Raw genomic sequence first — 24,861 nt, 5'->3', positions numbered from 1 at the left:
GGAGGTTTTTCCAAACTAAAAACAGAACCACCATATGACTCAGCAATCCCATTCTGGGTATATATCCAGGAAAAAATAAAAACACTAATTCAAAAAGATACATTACACCAATGTTCACAGCAGGACTATGGAACCAAGTGAAGTGTCCATCAGCCATTTGAAGCAATGTGAATGGATCTAGAGAATTTTAAGCTTAGCAAAGTAAGGCAGACAAAGACAAATATTGTATGGTATCACTTATATGTGAAATCTAAAAAATAATACAAATGAATGTATGTAGCAAAATAGAAACAGTCACACAGATACAGAAAACAAAATAGTGGTTACCAGTGGGGAGGGGAAAATTAGAAGTATGGAATTAAGAGTTACAAACTACTATGTATAAAATAGATAGGCAACAAGAATATATTGTATAGCACAGGGAATTATAGCCATTCTCTTACAATACTTTTAATGGAGTATAAACGATAAAAATATTGAATCACTATGTTATATACCTGAATCTAATATTGCAAATCAACTATACTTCAATTTTTTTAGAAAAAAAATGAACTCACTCCTTGATCTTTTTCTGTTCAGCTCTACTGAGATACAGATTGATATAAAACATTGTTTAAGGTATACAATGTACTCATTCACTCCTTATTCTTAACATTGCATTGAAATAATATAAAACCCGGATTCTGAATATGTCCTGCTGATCCACCCAAAACTTTTATACTAGCATAGAAATTTCATTATTACCAATATCATATAGTTATTCAGCAAATGTATAAAGTAATTTAATCATGAATATGTATCAATTCACACAACAAAATAAAGGAGAATTTCCAATATCAATCATTTATTTTAGGCTAAAGATTTATTTCTAACTGATGCTTTATTTTCTATTACCAATTAGAATGGCATGTTAAGATTTAAAATGTGGGAGTTCCCGTCGTGGCACAGTGGTTAACGAATCCGACTAGGAACCATGAGGTTGCGGGTTCGGTCCCTGCCCTTGCTCAGTGGGTTAACGATCCGGCGTTGCCGTGAGCTGTGGTGTAGGTTGCAGACGCGGCTCGGATCCCGCGTTGCTGTGGCCCTGGCGTAGGCCGGTGGCTACAGCTCCGATTGGACCTCTAGCCTGGGAACCTCCATATGCTGCAGGAGCGGCCCAAGAAATAGCAAAAAGACAAAAAAAAAAAAAAAAAAAAAAAAAAAAAAGATTTAAAATGTGATTATCATTATCATCAGGGAAATAGGCTTAGAGGTTTACCTAGTAAATATTAAAAGGTTTATACCACCATTATAAATGATAAATTTAAAAACTAAAACAGACTTATTCGCTGGCTCTACCTCTAAGATAAAATTTTATACTTCATATTTTTTTTCCCTCAATACAGGCTGGTATTAATAGCTACATAATTAAAATCTGTCAGTGACTTAACCTCTAATGTTGACAGCAGAACTTCCACTCCTGTAGAACCTTTGGCTGTCATTTCTCTCCTTGTTTTTTCTGAAAAGTAGAAAAAAAAAAGTTATCTTTTGAGACATTAAAGGAAAAAAAATTCACATAGTTTTATCATATAATTAACACATAACAACATTAGATAACATATATAACATTCATTCAACAAGTCCCCATTGGCCCAGTAAACACTCTAAATTGGGTTTTTAGATGTTTCTCCCTTTGAATTTGCTAACACTACTCTGTGGGGACTTCTAGATTTCAGATTACAAAATCTTTCTTGCATTTTGTCACAGCTTCTAACATGGATGAAGTGAATCCCTGTTAATCTATCTAAAATGTTAAAATCACTAACTTAATATAGGTACCAGAACTGGAGGCAAGGTAAAAATGATAAGGAAGGCCTCTTTATTATCTTTATGACAAAAACTAGAAAATATTAATCAAAATTGGTGAAAACAGAATACCACCAATTTCAAATGGTTTGATTAAATTAATACTATTTTAAAATTCTGATGCACACAGAAATAAACAAAACAAATGAAGAGCTATTTCTGAGAATCTGGAAACCAGATAACCCAAATGATCCTTTTCATCTCAAAAAAAAAAAAGTACAAATTATTTGTTTAAGGTTTCTAAAGCTTCTCCACAATTCTCCTTTAATTAACAAAAGCAAAAACATAGATCATAGGCCAACATTTAGAATGTAGCCTATCTTATAACCTGTAGCCTATCTTACATCCAATAGTTTGTACCTCCTACTCCTTCACCCCTATGTTGCCCTCCCCCTACTCCCCAGTGGTAACTATTAGTTTGTTCTCTATATCTGAGTTTGCTTATTTTTTTGTTATATTCACTAGTTTCTTATATTTAGATTCCACATATAAATACAGTATCACTTTCTTTGTCTGATTTATTTCACTTAGCATAATGCCCTCCAAGTCCATGGATGTTGCTGCAAAGGTGAAATCTGATTCTTTTTTATGGCTGAGTAGTATTCCAGTGTGTGTATATGTGTGTGTGTGTGTGTGTGTGTGTGTGTACATATGTGTGTGTGTGTGTATACATATATCCCACACGTTCTTTATCCATTCATCTTTTGATGGACACTTAAGTTGGCAATTGTAAATAATGCTGCTATGAACAATGGGGTGCATGCATCTTTCCAAATGAGTATTTTTGTTTCTTGGGGGCATATACCCAAGGAGTGGAGCTGCTGGACCATATGGTAGTTCCATTTTTAGTTAATTTAAGAAACCTCCATACTGTTTTCCACAGCAGCTGCAACAATTTACATTCCCACCAACAGTGGGAGGGTTCCCTTTTCGCCACATCCTCGCCAACATTTGTTATTTGTGTCCTTTTTGATGACAGCCATTCTAACATGGGGGAGATGATATCTCATGTGGCTTTGAGCTCCATTTCCCTGAAGATCAGCAATGTTGAGCATTGTTTCATGTGCCTGGTGGCCATATGTAGTTCCTTTCTGGAAAAATGTCTATTCAGTTCGTCTATTTTTTAATCAAGTTGTCTGATTTTTTTGATGCTGAGTTATATGAGCTATTTATGTGTTAGAATATCAATCCTTTATCAGTTATATCATTTGCAAATATTTTCTCCCATTCTGTAGGTTGTCTTTTCATGTTTATGGTTTCCTTTGCAATGAAAAGTCTTTTACATTTAGTTAGGTACTTTTGTTTATTTTTATTTCCTTTGCTTTAGGAGACAGATCCAAAAAATATTGCTGTGATTTATGTCAAAGAGTGTCCTGCCTATGCTTTCCTCTAGGAGTTTTATAGTTTCTGGCCTTACATTTGGGTCTTTAATTCATTTTGAATTTTTTATAGAGTGTTAGAGAATGTTCTAATTTCATTCTTTTAGATGTAGCTGTCCAGTTTTCCCAACACCACTTTCTGTCCATTGTATATTCTTGCCCCTTTTATCATAGATTAATTGACCATAAGCATGTGGGTTTATTTCTGGGCTTTCTCTCTTGTTCCATCAATTATGTGTCATTTTTTGTTATTTTGTTTGCCAGTAACATACTGTTTTGATGACTGTAGCTTTATAGCATAGTCTGAAGTCAGGAAGTGTGATTCCTCATGCTCTGTTCTTTCTCAAGATTGTTCTGGCTAGTCAAGGTATTTAGTCAGTCTGTCTGTCTGTCTGTCTTTCTTTCTTTTTGTTTTTGCCTTTTTTTTAGGGCTGCACCCACTGCATATGGAGGTTCCCAGGCTAGGGGTCAAATCAGAGCTACAGCTGCTGGCCTATGCCACAGCCACAGTAACGAGGGTTCGAGCCATGTCTGTGACCTACACCACAGCTCATGGCAATGCTGGATCCTTAACCCACTGAGCGAGTCCAGGGATTGAACCCTCAACCTCATGGTTATTAGTCAGGTTCATTATCCACTGAACCATGATGGGAACTCCTGTGTTTCTATATAAATTTTAAAATGATTTGTTCTAGTCCTAAATTTGCCACTGGTATTTCAATAGGGACTGCACTTAATCTGTAGACTGCCTTGGGTAATATAGGTATTTTTGACAATACTAGTTCTTTCAAACCATAAACATGGTATAGCATAACACAGGTTTGTGTCATCTTCAATTTCCTTCATCACCATCTTATAGTTTTTGGAGTACAGGTCTTTTGCCTCCTTAGGTAGGTTTACTCCCAGGTATTTTATTCTTTGTGATGTGATGGTAAATGGGATGTTTCCTTAATTTCTCTTTTTGACACTTTACTGTTAGCTTATAGAAATGCCACAGCTTTCTGTATGTTAATTTTATATCCTGCAACTTCACCTAATTCATTGAAGAGATCTAGTAGTTTGCTCACAGCGTCTTTAGGATTTTCTACAGGTAGTGTCATATCATCTGAAACAATGAAACAATCTAGATTCCTTATATTTCCTTTTCTTCTGGGATTGCTGTGGCTAGGACTTCCAAAACTATGTTGCATAAACGTGGAGAATGGGCATCCTTGCCTTGCTCCTTATTTTAGAGAAAATACTTTTCACTACTGAGTATGATATTAACTGAGGGTGTGTCATAAATGGCTTTTATAATGATGAGGTATGTCCCCTCTATGCCCACTTATTGGATAACACATAATATTCAACAACATAAAGAGATACTGAATTTCGTCAAAGCTTTTCCTGCCTCTAGTGAGATGATCATATATGGTTTTTATTCTTCACTATGTTAATGTGCTATTTCACATTGTTTTATGGATATTGAAAAAATCTTTGCCTCTCTGGAATAAATCCCACTTGATCATGGTGTATGATCCTTTTAACACAGTGTTGGTTTCAATTTGATAATATTTTGTTGAGTATTTTTGCATCTATGTTCATAGTGAGACTGGCCTGTAATTCCCCTTTTTTGTGATAACTTTGTCTTGTTTTGGTATCAGGATGATGCTGGCCTTTTAGAATGAGTTCAGAAGCATTCCTTCCTCTACAATTTTTTAGAACAGTTTGAGAAAAATAGGTGTTAATTCTTCTTTCTTGAAATGTTTGGCAGAATTCACCTGTGAAGTCATCTAGTCCTAGACTCTTATGTGTTGGGAAGTTTTTAAATTACTGATTCGAGAGAATTACTACTGTGGCACAGTAGGTTAAGAATCCAGCTGCAGTGGTGCAGGTCACTGCACAGGTGTGGTTTGATCCCTGGCCTGGCACAGTGGATTAAAGGATCTGGCATTGCTGGAGCTGCAGCCTAGGTCACAGCTGTGGCTTGGATTCAATCCCTGGCTTGGGAACTTCCATATGCCACAAGTACGGCCGTTTAAAAAAATAAAAATTACTGATTCAATTTTCGTACTGGTAATTTGTTCATATTTTCTGTTTCTTCCTGGTTCGGTTTTGGGAGACTGTACATTTCCAAAATTGTCCCTATATCTTCTAAACTGTCCATTTTATTGGCACACAGCTGACATAGTAGTCTCTTATGATCTTTTACATTTCTGTAGAGTCAGTCGTAATTTCTTTTTCATTTCTGATTTTACTGATTTGAACACTCTCTTTTTTTCTTGATGTAACTGGCTATAGGCTTATCAATTTTATCTTTTTAAACAACCAGTTCTTAATTTCATCAATCTTTTTATTGCTTCTTTTTTTTTTAGTCTCGACTTCATTTATTTCTGCTCTGATCCTTATGATTTTGTTCCTTCTATTAACTTTGGAAGGTGGTCGTTCTTTATTTTCTAGTTCCTTTAGGTGTAAGATTAGACTGTTTATTTAAAATTCTTCTTATTTTCTGAGGTAGGCTTGTATCACTATAAATTTCCCTCTTTGAAATGCTTTTGCTGCCCCCTATAGATTCTGGGTCATTATTTTTGTTTCATTTGTCACCAAATATGTTTTTGATTTCCTCTTTGATTTCTTCAGCAATACATTTGTTCTTCAGTAGCATATTGTTTGGCCTCCACATATTTGTGTTTTCTGCAGTTTCTCCTTATAGTTGATTTCTAGTCTCATAGCATCGTAATTGAGAAAGATACTTGATATAATTTCATTTCCTTAAATTTCTGAGGCTAGCATGTAATCTATCCAAGAGACTGTTCCATGTGCACTTGAAAAGAAAGTGTATTTTGCTGTTTTCAGATGGAATGTTCTATATATATATCTATTAAGTCCATTTAATTTAATGTGTCCTTTAAGGCCAGTGTTTCCTTATTGATTTTCTCTCCATTGATCTGTCCACTGATGTAAGTGGGCTGTTAAAGCCTCCTATTGATATTGTGTGTCTGTCATTTCGCCCCTTTATGTCTCAATATTTGCTGTATGTATTTAGGTACTCCTATGTTGGCTGGATATTTTACAATTGTTGTGATCTTCTTGGATTGATCCTTTGATCACTATGTTAAGTCCTACTTTGTCTCTTGTAACAGTCTTTATTTTAAAGTATGTTTCATCTGATATAAATCATGCTGCCCTGGTTTTCTTCTGATTTCTATTTGCATGGAATTCCTTTTTCCATTTCCTCACTTTCAGTCTGTGTGTCTTTATATCTGAAGTTAATCTCTTGCAGGCAACTTTTATATGCATCCTATTTTTGTATTCATTTAGCCACACTATGTTCTTTGACTGAAGCATTTAGCCCATTTACATTTAAAGTAATTACTGATATGTATGTTCCTATTGCCGTTTTGCTCTTTTGGGGATGTTTTGTAGGTCTTTTTGTTTGTTTGTTTGTTTTTTTGTTTTCTTCTTCGTGATTTGATGACTATCTTGAGTGCTATGTTTGGATTCCTTTCTCTTTTTTGTGTGTATATCTATTATAGATGTTTGGTTTATAGTTACCATGAGGTCTTCTATACTGTCTAAATAAGTGTATATGTGATTGGTTTAAGTGCTGATCTCATAATTTAAAACGCATTTTTAACAACCCTGCATCTGTACTCTCCTCCTCTTACTTTACTGGTTTTTTTTTTTTTTGTTTGTTTGTTTTTTTTTTTTGTCTTTTTGCCTTTTCTAGGGCTGCTCCCATGGCATATGGAGGTTCCCAGGCTAGGGGTCCAATGGAGACGTAGCCACCAACCTACGCCAGAGCCACAGCAACGCGGGATCCGAGCCGCGTCTGCAACCTACACCACAGCTCACGGCAACGCGGATCCTTAACCCACTCAGCAAGGCCAGGGATCGAACCTGCAATCTCATGGTTCCTAGTCAGATTCGTTAACCACTGCATCACGATGGGAACGCCTGCTTTACTGTTTTTTATATCATATTTTACATCTAATCATTTTCTGTCTCTCACTTTAGGTCAAGAGCAGGAAATGATTAAGTTTGGTGAGGAAGACATATCAAAAGCTGAGACAGGCAAAAAGCTAGGCCTCTTGCCTCAAACACTTAGCCAAGTTGTAAATGAAAAAGAAAAATTCTTGAAGGAAATTAAAAGTGCTGTTCCAGTAAACACATGAATGATGAAAAAGTGAAACAGCCTTACTGCTGATATGGAGAAAGTTTTAGTGGTCTGCATAGAAGTTCAAATCAGCCATAACATACCCTTAAGCTAAAGCCTAATCCAGAGAAAAGCCCTAACTCTCATCAATTCTATAAAGGATGAAGGTAATGATGCTGTAGAAGAAATGTATGAAGACATCAGAGGTTAATTCATGGGGCTTTAAGAAAGAAGCCATAACTATAACATACATGTGCAAGGTATCCAGATCTAGCTAAGATAATTACTGAAGGTGGCTATACAAAACAACAGATTTTCAATGTATGCAAAACAGCCTTATATTGGAAGAAGATGCTACCTAGGATTTTCATAACTAGAGAAAAGAAGTCAATGCCAGGCTTCAAAGCTTTTCTTGTTAGGCTCTGGTGCATCTGGTGACTTGAAATGAAAACAGTGCTCATTTACCACTCCAAAAATCCTAGACCCTTAAGAATTATGCTCAAACTACTCTGCCTAGATTGTATCAGTGGAACAACAAAGCCTAGATGATAACATCTGTTTGCAACATGGTTCACTGAATATTTTAAAGCTCACTGTTAGACCTACTGATCAGGGAAAAAAAAAAATCCTTTCAAAAAGGGACCATTCATTGGCAATGCACCTGGACACTCCAGAGCTCTGATGGGGTTATACAAAATTGATGTTGTTCTCATGCCTCCTAACACAAATCCACTCTGCAGCCCATGGATTGAAGAGTAATTCTGACTTTCAAGTCTTATTTAAGAAATATATTTCATAAGGCTATTGTTGTCATAGATAGTGATTCCTCTGATGGACCTGGGCAAAGTCAATTGAAAACTTTCTGGAAAGAATTCACCATTCTAGATGGCATAAGAACATTTTCAAGGGAGTTCTGTAGTGGCACAGTGGAAACAAATCCGAATAGGAACGATGAGGTTGTGGGTTCGATCCCTGGCCTAGCTCAGCAGGTTAAGGATCCGGCATTGCCGTGAGCTATGATGTAAGTCACAGATGCAGCTCGGATCCCGAGGTGCTGTGGCTGTGGTGTAGGCCAGCAGCGGTAGCTCTGATTAGACCCCAAGCCTGGGAACCTCCATGTGCCACGGATGCGGCCCTAAAAAAAAAAAATAATAATAATAAATAAAAATTTTTAAAAAAGAACATTTTTGATTCATGGGAAGAGGTCAAAATGTCAACATTAACAGAAGTTTGTTGGAAATTGATTCCAACCTTCACGGACAACTTCGAGGGGTTCAAGACTTCAGTGGAGAAAGTAACTAGAAAGTAAGTGCAGATGTGGCAGCAAGAGCAGGAGAATTAGAATTAGAAGTGGAGCCTGAAGATATGACTGAATTGCTGCCTCATGATAAAATGGTAACAGATGAAGAGTGATTTCTCATGATAAGCAAAGAAAGTGGTTTCTTGAGATGGAATCTACTCCTGAGGAAGACTGCTGAAATGGTAACAGAGGATACAGAAGGTTCCAAAAACTCAGTTGATAAAGCAGTGGCAGGGTTTAAGTGGATTAATTCCAATTTTAAAAGAAGGTCTTCTGTAGGTAAAATGCTATCAAATAGCACTGCATGCAGCAGTGATGAGTGATGTGGGGCAAACTTCACTGTCTTATTTGAAGAAACTGCCACAGCCACCCTAACCTTCAGTAACCACCCCCAATCAATCAGCAGCCATAAATATTGAGGCAAGACACTCTAACAGCCAAAAGATTATGACTCACTCAAGGCTCACCTTGTTTAGCAATAAAGTATTTTTTAATAAAGGTATGTACATTTTTGAGACATAGGCTATTGCACACTATAGTACAAGGTTAACATAACTTTATATGCACTGGGAAACCAAAATATTCATGGGACTCATCTTTCTGTAACATGCACTTTGCTGCAGTAGTCTGGAATCAAAAGGCAGTAGCTCCAAGGCACGCCTGTAGTTCCACATATGAACTATCCCGTATATCATAAATAACTTATTATTGATAATGGTTTTATAATACACTTATAAAATTCCACAATTTGGCTACATCAGAAGTAACCATTGTCTCAATGAGGGGTATTTAAGGTTGTTTCTTGATCTTTGATTTTACAAACAACACTGAAATAAATATCCCCAAACATTCTTTGTCATTTTTTTTTTTTTTTTTTTCACAAGTGCACCCTTTTTTTTTTTTTTAGGGCCACACTCTCGGCTTATGGAAGTTCCCAGGTTAGGGATCCAATTGGAGCTACAGCTGCCAGCCTACACCACAGCCACAGCAACTCGGGATCCAAGTTGTGTCGGCAACCTACGCCACAGCTCATGGCAATGCCGGATCCCCGGCCCGCTGAGCAAGGCCAGGGATCAAACCTGCATCCTCATGAACACTAGTCAGATTCATTTCCACTGTGCCACAACAGGACCTCCCAAACATTCTTTTATATATGTCACACCGATTTTTGCATCAGTCACATAGATTTCTAAAAGTAAAAATGTTAAGTAAGATAGCAGGTGCTCTTTAAATTCTTATAACTATTGCCAGATTCTTTTTCCCAAAGCTTATAATAATTATTGTACCACCTACAGTTTATGAGACCACCCTATTTTCCATGCCTTCAACAGCACTGGATATTGTCATTCTCTAATTTCTGCCAACCTAACTACTGAGAAATATCTTCATTGTTTCATTAGTAATTCCTGACTTTTAAAGACATAAAGAACCTTTTCATAAGTTTACTGGTTATTGGCACTTCTTCTTCTTAAACTGTACATTCCTATCTTTCTCTCTCAAATGGATAGACAATTGGATTATCCTATCAATAATGATGGGATACTAATAATTTTAAAAGCATAAATTATCAAAGGCTAAAATCCAGTATAGCAACTTTCCGAATTAAAGGGTTACGGATATTTTAGATTTTTCTAAGGACGAATGCAACTATTTAGAGACCTCTGGTGGGTTTGAGGTGCTGTCAAATACCCCTTAAGTGGGCTGCACAGGAGGAAGTTATCAAAATAAATTAAGGGCCTATGACCACGAAGAAGGGTTAATAAATACTGAGCTCCTGAACATAGGAAACATTAGCTAAGCATCTTACTTCAATGACCTGAACCTCCAGGATAAAGAATTAAAGAAACTAAACACATTAAAGTAATTAACTGTGAATTGTCTGGATTCTAATTTTAAGTGAATGCCTTCAATGCGTCACTATTAAATACTAAGGTAGCTGCTGACTTGGCTTTATTAAAAAAAAAAAAGAAAAATTGAGGTTTTTGTGGGGGGTTTTTAAAATCAAGCACAGGTTTTAAAAACTTAAATTTCCTTTTTAGCTTCTGTTGAGATAGTCACATGGGTTTTACTTGATTTGTCCAAAAAAACATTACACTGATACATTTCCTGATATTATAATTAGACAATTCACTAATGTTGTATTTGGGGGTTTTCTAATTGATGTTCCTAAGTACAAAGTTAAATACTTTTTTCTCTTGTACCCTGTCAAGTCTTCAATACCAACTCAGCAGTACCAGCTTCATAAAATAGGTAAATTATACCTAATTGTGGATATCATTATTGAACATTATAATATTCTTTTTACATGTTTGTCATGTAAATTTCATGATACCCACACGATATCTCTTTTCCCTACTTCACAGACAGTGCAACCAAGTCCTAGAGATTCAAAGCTTTCCTAAGGTCACCCAACTATTGAATGACAGTGGGGACAACACAAATAACCAATGCTCTATAATATCTGACACCTTTTTTTTTTTTTTTTGCTTTGTCGGGGCCACACCGGTGGCATATGGAAGTTCCCAGGCTGGGGTCGAATTGGAGCTAGCTACAGCTGCTGACAACAGCCACAGCCACAGCCACTACCAGGCCAGGTCAAAGCTGCATCTGCATCCTACACCACAGCTCACAGCAATGCCAGATCCTTAACCCACTGAGCAAGGCCAGGGATTGAACCTGCATCTTCATGGACACTAGTCAGGTTTGTTTATGCTGAACCACAACAGGAACTCCTACAATATCTGACATCTTTTTGACAACATTCTAAAATGAGCAGCAATGCACTTAAGGGCTGTTTGAAAATTGGGCTGGAGAGGAGGCAAACCATACATAAGTAAATGCATAATCATTTTAGAAACAAGGCTTGAAGATCAGTTTCCTCCGAAGTTATTCAGCTTTCTACTTCCTGACTCTATAGGAGAAAGTTTGATTTTTACATAAAATCATCTATTTATCAAAAACTTGAACAATTCTTAGCATCTGCTTTTAAAGAATGCCTTAGCTCAAACCTTACCTTGACTTTGAGCCAGATGAAGAATTTTTGATGTAACATATCTGGCAGTATCTGATTCTGTAGATTCAATATTGATCTTCTCCAGCTGAGCCAGGAGTCCCACAATCCGAGAATTATTGGTAAGGCTAAAAAAAAAAAAAAAAAAAAAAAAAAAGTTACTTTAAATTACGGTACATTCTACATCAATGGCAAATTCAATACTACAAAGATCGCTGTTAAAAATAAAATAAAGCTCTATCCTTCTAAAAACGTTAAGCACTTATACATGACATATTTCCTTACTCTGTTTTAGAGCTTCACATTGCTAATTAATACTCTATTGATTTATTTAAATGAGAAACATTCTATTTCAGAAAATCACAAATGTGTATTCAACCCTGCCCGGCAATCTTACATATACGTCCTGAAAGTTCACCTCTCCAGTCTCCAAAGCAGACTTTTCACACATCCTCAAAATTCTAACCATCCCTTCTCCCCCACTCCATTCTCGGTTAGCACCCTGCTTCAGAACATAAAAATCAACAAAAAATACATTCATCTTCCCAATGCCAGCTCCTTAAACCTACCCCAATTCTCTACCCACCTTCTTTCCTCCGTGTTCCCATTACATTATACATATGTGCATTCGGTACTATTCGAGGTGTTGCCAAAAGTAAACAAAATGGACAAAGATCCGTGCCCCTCAGAGTGAACATTCTAATGGGGCAAATTCAATATGTAAATAAGTATATAGTATTAAGGCCAGTGGGAGGCGCCATGGAGAAAAGCAGGTTCTGGGAATAAAAGGCACCAGGCGGGCAGAAGGTTGCAATTTGAGATAGAGTGGTCAGGAAAAATCTTGAGAGGGTACTGTTTAGGGAAATGCCTGAAAGAAGCAGGAAATTACAGTGCAGATACCCAGAGAAAGCGCTGTCCAAAAGGTGGAGTCATAACCATCAGGATGCCAGGGCAGGAAGGAGCGTGCCAGATGTAGCCAATTAAAAATGAGATGCAGAGTTCCCATCGTGGTTCAGGGGTTAACGAATCCGACTAGGAACCATGAGGTTGCGGGTTTGATCCCTGGCCTTGCTCAGTGTGTTAAGGATCTGGCGCTGCTGTGAGCTGTAGCGTAGCTCACAGACGCGGCTCGGATCCTGTATTGCTGTGGCCCTGGTGTAGGCTGGCAGCTACAGCTCCGATTAGACCCCTAGCCTGGGAACCCCCATATGCCACGGGTGTGGCCCTAGAAAAGACAAAAAGACCAAAAAAAATAAAAGAGATGCCAGTGTGGCTGCAGCCAACTTAAAGGAGAATAACGGTAAGAGCTGAGGTCTGGGGTTGGCGGGGGGAGAACTTGATCATTTAGATCTTTGTATGCTACTGTAAAGAAACTGACTTTTTTTAAACTAAGTGGGACAGGAAGGTTTTGGGCAGAAGGGTGCTGAGCTCTGACTTGCTTTTAAACAGCTCTCTTTGGAACAATCCCTCCACCTGTGTGCCTGACTCCAGCTTTGCCTGCATTCCCAATGTACTTGCTCCCTCAGGTGATCTTCCTCTGAGTCATCATTTAGTGCTCCCTTTCAACTGCACACACCCATCAGCACACGAGTGATCCAGAAGCTCGCTAGCTGCCCACCTCCCAACTCTGTTTCTCTCCTACTCCTTCAAAAGAAAGGTCTGTCATTGTTCTCTCCTCTTCCTCACGTGCTGTTCACTTTTTCAAACTACTAGTTTGGCTTCTGCACTGAGGTCTCCCCAAAACCTCCTGTGGTCACTTCTTGCCCTGTCACACTCAGAATCTCAGCACTATCCAAATCAGCTCTTTCTTCACTTTCTTCTTTGGCTTTCAGTGGTTCCACACTCTCCTGATTTTCTTGCTATCACCACTTCTTTCAGATTTCTTCTAATAGCTCCTCCTCCTCCAGCAAACTTCTAGATCTGAAGACAGCCCCCCCCCCAGCTCTACCTCTATCTCCCCACTCGATTGCCCCAAACAATCTCATTTACCCCCACAGCTGTAATCAGAATCCATATGCTGCCTGGCTCCAAGTCTAGCTTCATTCAACCTACTCCTCTTCCAGTCTTAACCTTCCCAAACTCACATGAACCCATCAGTTGCTCAAGACGAAAATCTAGACTTGGTTTCCCACACCCAACCCAGTATCAGCTCCATCTCTAAAGCATCTCAAATGCATTCACTTTGCTCCATATATTATTAATATTAGTACCCAAGTCCAAGCAATCATCATTTCTCCCTTGGCAACTGCAGCATCCTAAATAATCTGCTCTCGTTCTTGCTGCCAGCATACACTGGGATCCAGACACACTGGCCTTCTATCCGTTCCTTGAATATAGCAAGTTTGATCCAACCTCAAGGTCTTTATATTTGCTGTCCTCTCAACCTAGAAGATAATTTCTTCCAGTTCCTCATATAGCTGGCTCCTTCTCATTTTGGGTTACACCCTAAGGATGTCCTCAGCTCCTCTGCTTCCAATGTGAAAATGTGCCCAAAGAATTTTTCACTATTTGAAATGCTGTACGCTCCACGAATGTAGAGACCTTGCATACATTATTCTATATACCCAGTACGTCAGACAGTGGCTAGCACAAAACAGGCAATACCAGCTATGTTCAGAATGAACAAAAAAATATGGAAGCATGTGGAAAACAGGGTATTTATAATTTTTTTTGTTTGTTTAACGATTGGATTTGATGCTTTAAATATGGAGGTGTCTGAAAAGATATCTGGATGCTGAAAAAACATAATGAACATGCTATTTAAAATACAAATAATATACCATTTAAAATAAAACACTATTTCCCGATTTTGCAAAAGGCTGGCACAGTAGTATACAAATGAAGAAATACGTATCAATATGCTCAAAGTCTCTAAATGAAAAAAAAACTCAAAAAACATTAAGAATATGTACAGTATATTATCATTAACATGAAGTTTTAAAATATATAAACCCAATACAACATATGCTTTAGTGTGTGTGTGTGTGTGTGTGTGTGTGTGTATTCTCCCCCACCCCAACAATGGTATTATTAACACATTTGTCTATCTTTATTTTCTGTAAACAGGCAGTCATAAAGGAAGGCCTGATCTGATTAAGGCCTGATCTGGTGAACATGAATTCTTTATAAATGGTACTGTAATCTTCCATAAGGAGGCAGTATCTAGTTATCTTACTTTTGTAACATAAGCAGTTGCTGCTTACCGCTGCCTAGATCCATTACTTTATTAGGGGTGGAAATGAGTGATCCTCTAACACTCCCAATCCTCTTTGTTAACTCGGACAATGCCATAAAAAGAAAAATCCCTTATTTGATTATCCAGAGGTACAGTGCATCAAATAAATGCAAAACAAGTGCTAGATTTTTAATTTACCTATATTTCCCGGTTTTCAGAAGAATGATTTCATTTCCAAAAATCCTTCCCAGGTAACAATGAAGTATTTTGGTTTCATGTGTCAATATGTACTCATAGATTTAAATGCGTTTGATACATTTTATCCACTGTAGTGCTTAATTTCAAAACTGCCCCATCTTTGATCAATGGGAGCCTCTTCATGTGGGCTCCCAAGTCCTTCTGTTTAATCCTAGTCTTTTATAGCTTCCTGGATTTCTGATATGACAAGATCATTATCAGCCAGCAGTTCTCAGTGTGCTCTATGAAACTCTGAGTCCTTGAGATCCTTTCAGAACATCTGCAGGGTCCAAAAATATTCTCATAAAGATACTAAGACACTATTCACTTTTGACAGAGTATTGATATTCCCACTGTTGTTCTGAAGGCAATGATAGGCAAAGTGCTGGCACCATGATGCAATCAAGGCAGTGACACCAAACTGCAGTCACAGCGTAATCACTAGTGGTCATTGGGTTCTTTGCAGTTAAAAACAAAAGTGCCAGTTTCACCTGTAAGGACAGTTTTTCAATATTCTGGGTGCACATAAAATATTTCAGCAGCATCATGAAAAATAAGGTTATGCTGAGGTAAAACACTGTGTGACTGTTTAAACTTCAAGCTGAACCAGCCACTTTTTTCATGGAACATCATTTATTTCAACTTGAAAAAAAAAAAATCTGACAATGATGATTTACACTAGGGTATTTTGGCATACGTTTTCTTGGAAATAGAGTCTTTCATTGAAAAGAAACAACTGATAGATTTGTTGCCAATTATTAAATTTGAAATTTCAAGCAAAAATTAGAATTTTGGAAAATATCATGACCTTGAGAGGCTTCCCCAACTTAAAGAATTTTCTGACAAAACCAATGGTCATATTAATAAATATAAGTTTTAAAAAACTGTGTTGTGAAGTATCACTATTTAGAAGATCTGCATAACTCAGCGAATCACTATGTTCCAAATATTGACCACTGCGTGATGTTACAAGTTCAGACATGAGTAAAAAGAACCATTCAAGGTGCAAGAGAGACCAACAGATTTCAATGTAGAGGAAAACAAAGTTCACATGTATGGTTTCTGATTCTACTGTGCAACTCATCTTTAAGAAACTATCACTTATCAAGTTTTTGTGTAATATCCACTTCAATCTGAACTTCAAACTATATGGCTTTACTTCCAAAGTATACTATTATCATTTAGAAATGTTTATTCCTCTTTATAATCATTACTCTTTTTTTCTTTCTTTCTTTTTATGGCACATGGAAGTTCCCTGGCCAGAGGGTGAATCAGAGCGGAAGCTGTGGCCTACATCATGGCCACAGCGACACCAGATCTGAGCCACATCTGCAATCTACCTTACAGATTGCGGCAATTCCAGATCCTTAACCCTCTGGATGAGCCCAGGGCTCGAACCCACTTCCTCACAGAGATAAGGTCAGGTCCTTAACCCACTGAGCCACAAGGGAGCTCCTATTACATTTGCTTTAAATACTGAACACAGAACTTTATTTTCCTCCATCATAAATGGAAAGACAATTAGCCACAATTATCTGAAAAGGCCTTTTATACAAGTATTCCTTCCTTTTCTAAATATACATCTATGTGAGCCTGGATTGTAGTCATATACTTTCATAACAAGAACACACACACAAAAATATATATGTATATATATTACTTATTATATATAACATGTATATTAACATATAAGTATATATAAAATATTGTGCATTATATATTAATATATACATTAACATGTGTATTATATATAACGTAATTAATATGTGTATGTATAACGTGTGTATTATATATACATACAGATATACGAATGTATAGCATGTGTGTGTGTTATGTAGAATATGTATATTGATGTGCATGTATAGCATGTGTATTATATATAATACATATATCAACATATATGAATAGCATATGTGTATATTAATATAATATGTATACTGATGTGTTTATATAGTATATGTGCATTATATATAATACATTATCAATATATATGTATGCATAGCATATGTTTATATTATATATAATGTGTGTGTGTGTGTATATATATGGCAGATTAACTCAGAAGCAGATAAGAGAATATAGTTGTCTTCTATAAAGCCAAACATTAAAGAGATTTAATAAAACATGCCGGAGTTCCCGTCGTGGTGCAGTGGTTAACGAATCCGACTAGGAACCATGAGGTTGCGGGTTCAGTCCCTGCCCTTGCTCAGTGGGTTAACGATCCGGCGTTGCCGTGAGCTGTGGTGTAGGTTGCAGACGCGGCTCGGATCCCGCGTTGCTGTGGCTCTGGCGTAGGCTGGTGGCTACAGCTCCGATTCAACCCCTAGCCTGGGAACCTCCATATGCCGCGGGAGCGGCCCAAGAAATAGCAACAACAACAACAACAAAAAAAGACAAAAGACCAAAAAAAAAAAAAAAAAAAAAAAAAAAGCCACCTTCTAACTAAATTGTTTTTTGTCTTTTTAGGGCCACACCCACAGCATGTGGAAGTTCCCAGGCTAGGGGTCAAATCGGAGCTGTAGCTGCTGCCCTACACCACAGCCACACCCACCAACACCAGATCTGAGCCATATTTGTGACCTATACCACAGCTCACAGCAACGCTGGATCCTTAACCCACTGAGCGAGGGCAGGGATCGAACCTGTGTCCTCATGGATACTAGTCAGATTTGTTTCTGCTGAGCCATGACAGGAACTCCCCTAACATTTTTGACCATTTTGTTATTTTAATGTAAAATGTCACTATGTTACTATGTAACTAGTTTATCATTTTTTAATGACTAAACACTGTTTTATTTCTCAGCTTTAATTTATAATATGGTAAATAATCAACACATAAAATAACCCACATCAACAAAAGCTTTCTGGAGTCCTCATTAATTTAAGAGCACAACGGGGTCCTTAGCCAGAAAGTTTGAGAACTGTGATTCTAAACTTATCTGGTCATTCTGTGCTGTGATCTGGAATCAGCCCTTCTCCAAAGAACCCTGGTTCTTTGGGATAAGAAACAGTATTAAGACATCACAGTCTGCATGCTAGAGAAGAAATACAGCTTTAAAAACAATTCTGTAACCTGGATTTTAGAAGAATCTGCATTATGGAAACCAGAATTCTGAAATATAACAACTGAGTGGGAGTTTTTTGGTTTTCTCCAATTATTTTTCTCTCAAAGGTCATCTGTCAGCATTTTTCAGTAGCTAATAAGACATCTACTATACAAAATAGTCACAAACATACAAAACACACTGAGCATAACAAGTTCTATTCCATCCCAAATTCAGAATTTGTTTTGTCAGTAACTTTTTTTTCTTTTTACAGCCAAATGTGCAGCATATGGATATTCCTGGGTTAGGGGTCAGATTGAAGCTGCAGCTGCCAGCCTACACCACAGCCACAGCAACACCAGATCCAAGCCACGTCTGCAACCTACACTGCACCTTAGGGCCACACGGGATCCATAACCCACTGAGCAAGGCCAGGGATCTAAGCTGCATCTTCACGGAGACTGTGTCGGGTTCTTAACCCACTGAGCCACAACGGGAAGGCCTACCAGTAACTCTTCAAAGTTTTAATTAAATTACACCACTATCAAAACACAACTCGCAGTAAGTTCTGAGGGTCATGGTCTTATAAATAACAGGTAGAGGGATGCATAAATTTTTTGAAGGCAGACAAATAAATGGAAATTTAGAATGCAGGCAAGAGGATTCCCCTTTCTTTTTCTGCTTTTCTCATTGATAGAATAAAAACTGAATGAAATATTCTAAGCTGTCCCCAACTCAGCTCTAAAATGTTTAAGCCTGTTGATACTAATGCTGAGAGAACTATAGGGTGAACAGCAGAGGGCGGCTCTACCTCTTGAATGATTTTCACACTTTGGAAAACACAAGGGTGAAGGGGGTGGGGGGGTGCTCTACAGCTGTGCAATGGGCAATTTGAGCTACCCTGCAAAGCAGGAAATTTTTAAATAAGGAGACTCAGAAAACCTTGTGCCGTCCCTCTCTTACTCTCTTTTTAGATGAATCAAAACAAAACCTAGACCAACCTCGGGAGGTTCCATTTATAACTGTTAATGTCAATTATTTTTTTATTATTTTTTTTTATTTTTGTCCTTTTAGGGCAGCACCTGCGGCATATGGAGGTTTCCAAGCTAGGGGTCTAATCGGAGCTGTAGCTGCCAGCCTACACCACAGCCACAGCAACACGAGATCTGAGCTTCATCTGTGACCTACACCACAGCTCACGGCAACGTCGGATCCTTAACCCACTGAGCGAGGCCAGGGATGGAACCCGCAACCTCATGGTTCCTAGTAGGATTCATTTCCGCTGAGCCACGAGGGGACCTCCCAAATGTCAATTACTTTCAATGAGACAATCATGGAATGGAAAATATGATCGATGTGAAATATATCAAATAACCTTCCAATATACATTTTCAAGACATCACCACTCAGATGTTTGTTTCACTGTAGTGGTCTCCGACTGCTTTTGACTCTTTGAGTTTATACTCGGCCTTAGAGCTATTCGCCTAAAAACATAAATTTTTTCAATGTACAATAGTGTATAAATATTATCTTGCAACAAATAATTTCCCAAGCAAATGTAAGGACTAAAGAACCTATCTTCACATTACAAATAAATTTTATTATCTTTTTATCTTAAGATATAAATTGAGGAGCTATTTAGCAAATAGAAAAGCAAGCATAAGTCCAAGTAAAAATTAGTATACTCATACAAACACTCATAACAGCTTTGTTTGTAACAATCAAAGACTGGAAGCATCCCAAATGTCTAAAAGTGAAATGGATAAACAAACTGGTATATCAGTACAATGGAACATTACTTATTAATCAAAAAAAAGGTATGATTATAACAGATGACTCTCAAAAATAATTGTGCTGAATTAAAGAAGGCATACCCACACCCTTAATTTCTACTCCAACCCCCTCAAAAGACTTATTGTATGGTTCCATTTATACAAAGTTCTAAAAAATTAAACAAATCTGTAGTGTCAGAGAGAAGATCAGTGGTTGCCTGGAGTGACGGATGGGGTGGGAGAGAAAGATTACCAAAGGGCAAAGGGAGTTCCTGTCATGGCTCAGGGGAAATGAGTCTGACTAGCAGCCTTGAGGACACAGGTTCAATCCCTGGCCTCACTCAGCGGGTTAAGGATCCGGCATTGCCGTGAGCTGTGGTATAGGTCGCAGATGCGGCTGAGATTTGGCGTGGCTGTAGCTGTGGCTGTGGTGTAGGCTGGCAGCTACAGCTCTGATTCAGCCCCTAGCCTGGGACCATATTTGACCTCTATATGCTGCAGGTGTGGCCCTAAAAAGACAAAAAATGGGCGGGGCATCAGGAGGCATTTGAGCATGATAAAGATGTGCGTTATTTTGATTGAGAGGATGATTTCATAATTATATGCATACTTACCAAACAGTACTCTTTATGTATAGCTTGAAGTATGATTATTATATCTCAATAAAGCTGCTTAAAAATGTACAGGTGACCTTAACAAGTACAGTTGGTGTAGTAGATAAAGCAGGACCAAACAGGAGTAGTTGGAGAGTGTGAAATGAGACACAGATTGCATTTATTGGCTATTTCAAAATGTGTGGCTTTTAATGAAATCAGATAAAGTGAGTAGTAATGGAAGAGCCAAGTCTAAATATCAGAAAGCCCAGATCACATTTAAATGGTCAGGAATGGAGGAACTGAAGATTCAAGATAGAAGAATACTAATGATTAAAAGACCCTGAGGGAGTTCCCGTCGTGGCTCAGTGGTTAACAAATCCGACTAGTATTCATGAGGTTGAGGGTTCAATCCCTGGCCTTGCTCAGTGGGTCAAGGATCCGGCGTTGCCGTGAGCTGTGGTGTAGATCACAGATCCGGCTTGGATCCCGCGTTGCTGTGGCTCTGGCGTCGGCAGGCGGCTTCAGCTCCGATTAGACCCCTAGCCTGGGAACCTCCATATGCGGCCCTAAAAAGACAAAAAAAATTAAAATAAAAATAAAAAAATAAAAGACCCTGAAAAGGAAGACAGGAAGTGAAATCTACAACACAGGTGACACTATTAGTCTCTGACAAGAAAGGTGAAAGGTGACACATCCTCTGTTGTAGTAAATAACAGGAGGGTAGGCAGAGGACAGAATCAGAAAGAGGGGGATGTGTAAACTTCGGGTGAGATGTATGAGGATGATAAACTGTATATATCTCTGTGCTGTCATGAGAGAAAGTCAATTGCCAAGGGTATGTATATGATACATCTGAGGGTTTGGAAGGTATAAAGTGTAAAAGAGTCATTACATAAATTGAGAAAATGAGCTTTATAGGAACCACAGGAGTAAGATTGCTGGGCTCTGTTCAGGTCGATGATAAGTAATTTTCAGCCTTATCTTCCAAGTTAAGTTCATCCTCCAACATCATTCGGCTGCTCGGTAAAGGTCTACCCAGGGAAAGGACTTGGTCCGGTATGCATGATGAAAAAAAGACAAAGTGAGGAAAACCATTCCAGGTATTTGGAAGAGGGCAAAGATGAACCATGGACTCTGTGCCGGCTAAGAGAGGAAGAGATGAATAAGAGAAAATCAAAATCAGCAGGTGAGAACTCTGGGGAAGGGAGAGCTCTTGCAGTAGCGAGATTTGAGCAAGTGAACTCGAAAAATCAAAGATGATTGTTGGAGAAGGAAAAGTCTGAATAAGCACTTTGATGTGAGAGTTTTGCTGATGATAACATGTAGGGCATGACCACGATGCTGGACAGTGGGGAGCACAGAAAAATTCTGCTGCAAGTATCTCATAAAACCTGATTACTTGATGTGACTGGTCACCCACTCACATGCCAATCTAACTCGTCCAACTATAATCTGTGTCGAAATGCGGCAAGAATCAATATTCCACCCACCCCTCCAGATGTGCTAAAAAGTAAGAAATCCTCAAGCCAGCCCTGCCTCTTCAAGTCCATATTACACAATAAACACCTATGTATGAGGTCCTGGTTTTCTAACTCTATGGGCCTCACAATTTAACATTTCACTATACCCTGGTTAAACCACGAAATCGCATTTGTGCAGGGTTTTCTCATCAGATTATAAGCGTCATGTAAAAAAAGAGAACAGGGCTCATTTCTTTAGGACATACTCAATACCCATTTTCTGCAAAACACTATATTTTGTGTTCTATTTATGCTTCTTTTCTCCCTTCACAGAGTCAGTGTTGACTTAGGTACATCAAAGGGTTTAACAGATACCTCGCAGTTGAGAAATAAATCTAAAAGTGACAAAAATCAATAAACTAAAGAGAGCACCGACAGAAGCCTCTAAAGATGGAAAGTGTATAGTAAATTTTTTGTAGAAATTGATGTGCTTTGAGCAAGTCTAATGTAAGAAAAAAAGAAATTCAGTGGCCAGACAGTATATAAATGAATGAGCCCAGCTGTATTCTAGTAAAAGTTTATGTACACTGAAATTTGAACTTCATATAATCTTCATGTGTCATAAAGTATTCTTATTTTTTTTTCCCCCCAACATTTAGAAATGCAGCACCATTCTTGGCTCACAAGCCATACAAAAACAAGAGATAGCCGGGGTTTGGCCCACAGGTCAGAGTTTGCTGATTCCTGCTTTAACTGAAAAGTTAAACACTAATAAATAATAATAAAATAACATAAATATAACATGCTATATTAAAACAAATAACTTTTAAGTAAAAAGTTTCAAATAGCAACTTCATGTATTGTTCCTGTAATTTACATATACTGGTATTTAAAATGACAGTACCTTTTCTCTGGTACCACTTTTAACTTGCTCATCTTGAGTTACTTCATTTCACCATTGCAGATAATCTGAAAAAAAAAAAATTCAATGATATTAAACACAATTTTGTTTTCTATATATTAGATGTCATAAAAGTCATACAACTGAAAGTTTTTATTATGAACAACACAAGATAAGACTGGAAACCACAGGAGAATGTTTGATTTTTATGTGCCTCTGGCAGGTCACGTCAGTGTGCAATTTGTGACTATTAAATTATCTAAAATCAGCCAGTAGAATGTTATTAAAAATCCTGGGGCTGGAGTTCCCATCGTGGCTCAGTGGTTAACGAATCCGACTAGGAACCATGAGGTTGCAGGTTCAGTCCCTGGGTCTTGCTTAGTGGGTTAAGGATCCGGCGTGAGCTGTGGTGTAGGTCGCAGACTCAGCTCTGATCTGGCGTTGCTGTGGCTGTGGTGTAGGCCGGTGGCTACAGCTATGATTAGACCCCTAGCCTGGGAACCTCCATATGCCATGGGTGCGGCCCTGGAAAAAGACAAAAAAGACAAAAAAAAAGGGGGGGGTCTTTTCAAAATCATATACCCAAAACAGCAAAGGAACTTGAAAAAAAAAGGATAAATTGTAAGACATGAGAAAAGCATCTGGAGGAGGAGCTCCAGGAAGAGTGAGGAGAAGGAGAAGCAGCCAGAGAGTCACAGAAGAAGAACAAGCAATGTTATTCTTAAGAGCAGACAAAGAGGGGGACAGAGATGGGGGTACTGACTCAAGAAATGAAGCACCAAGGGATTAAAAAAAAAAAATCCTGGTGCTACCAAAATGCACAAACATTACATAGTTTATGATAAAGTGCCAAGATTCCTTTGGCAACAATTCAAACTGTCCTTCCTGATCTAATAGTCCACCTTAAAATATTCGAAAACACCACAGCATCCTGTGACTAGTGTATTGTCCACTATTCACATGGCAGTCAAATACTAGTAAATACATATGACTATTTCTATATGAAAACACTATTTTTTTCGTCTTTTTGTCTTTTTAGGGCCGCACCTGCGGCATATGGAGGTTTCCAGGCGAGGGGTCAAATTGGAGCAGCTGCCAGCCTACACCACAGCCACAGCAACGTCAGATCCGAGCCACATCTGCGACCTACACCACAGCTCAGGGCAACACCAGGTCCTCAACCCACTGAGCAAGGCCAGGGATTGAAAATGCTTTTTAGTGCACAAAAAATTGTTCAGACAGAGCAAAAACCTGTGAAAACATCATCTCATTTAATATACTTATGCATATATTCCTTCAATCAATATACATTTCATCTTTAGAAAGTACACATTACACATTTTAAAACCTTAATTTTTTGGTTTGTTTGTTTTGTCTTTTTAGGGCCACACCTGCAGCAAACGGAGGTTCCCAGGCTAGGGGTCAAATCAGAGCTGTAGCCGCTGGCCTACGCCACAGCCACACAGGATCCAGGATCCACACAGCATCTTCGACCTACACCACAGTTCCCGGCAACGCTGGACCCTTAACCCCCTGAGCAAGGCCAAGGATCGAACCCGCATCGTCATGGATGCTAGTCGGGTTCACTAACCGCTAAGCCACGACAGGAACTCCTTTTTTCAATAGTAGTTATTTAATACAGGAATGGGTGACACAGGTGTTGCAAAGCTAACAAGCAAAAGGGGAAGCCTAGGGAGAGTATTCTGGATATCTTTCATCAATAACAAAGGATGTTAACAAAATAAACTTTTTTTTTCATTTTTCTTACACCTCAATTATAAATGAGGAAACATGTATTCAGAATTATGTACAGAATGGTTCAAAAGTAACAGAACCGGGAGTCCCGTCGTGGCGCAGTAGTTAATGAATCCGACTAGGAACCATGAGGTTGCGGGTTCGGTCCTTGCCCTTGCTCAGTGGGTTAACGATCCGGCGTGGCCGCCGTGAGCTGTGGTGTAGGTTGCAGACGCGGCTCCCGCGTTGCTGTGGCTCTGGCGTAGGCCGGTG

At 38.4% G+C, this 24,861-nt stretch overlaps 1 protein-coding gene across 4 annotated transcripts in view; it reads right to left on the bottom strand.

Annotated features, from left to right (window-relative positions):
- Positions 1–24,861, bottom strand: part of AGTPBP1 (ATP/GTP binding protein 1) — a 150,308-nt gene that overhangs the window by 100,227 nt on the left and 25,220 nt on the right. For all 4 annotated transcript variants that reach the window (XM_013989714.2, XM_005656805.3, XM_005656806.3 and 1 more), the window contains exons 2-4: positions 22,858–22,922; positions 11,673–11,797; positions 1,431–1,498 (exon numbers count right to left, since the gene is read on the bottom strand). In XM_013989714.2, coding sequence (XP_013845168.1) covers positions 1,431–1,498; positions 11,673–11,797; positions 22,858–22,889 — 225 coding nt within the window. In that variant the 5' untranslated portion in view covers positions 22,890–22,922. The remainder of the gene's footprint in view (positions 1–1,430; positions 1,499–11,672; positions 11,798–22,857; positions 22,923–24,861) is intronic.

Source organism: Sus scrofa, chromosome 10 (assembly GCF_000003025.6).
Source record: "Sus scrofa isolate TJ Tabasco breed Duroc chromosome 10, Sscrofa11.1, whole genome shotgun sequence".
In the NCBI taxonomy this organism is placed as follows: Eukaryota; Metazoa; Chordata; class Mammalia; order Artiodactyla; family Suidae; genus Sus; species Sus scrofa.
The sequence above is the reverse complement of the archived record's forward strand: the minus strand, read 5'-3'. Positions and strand labels throughout refer to the sequence as shown.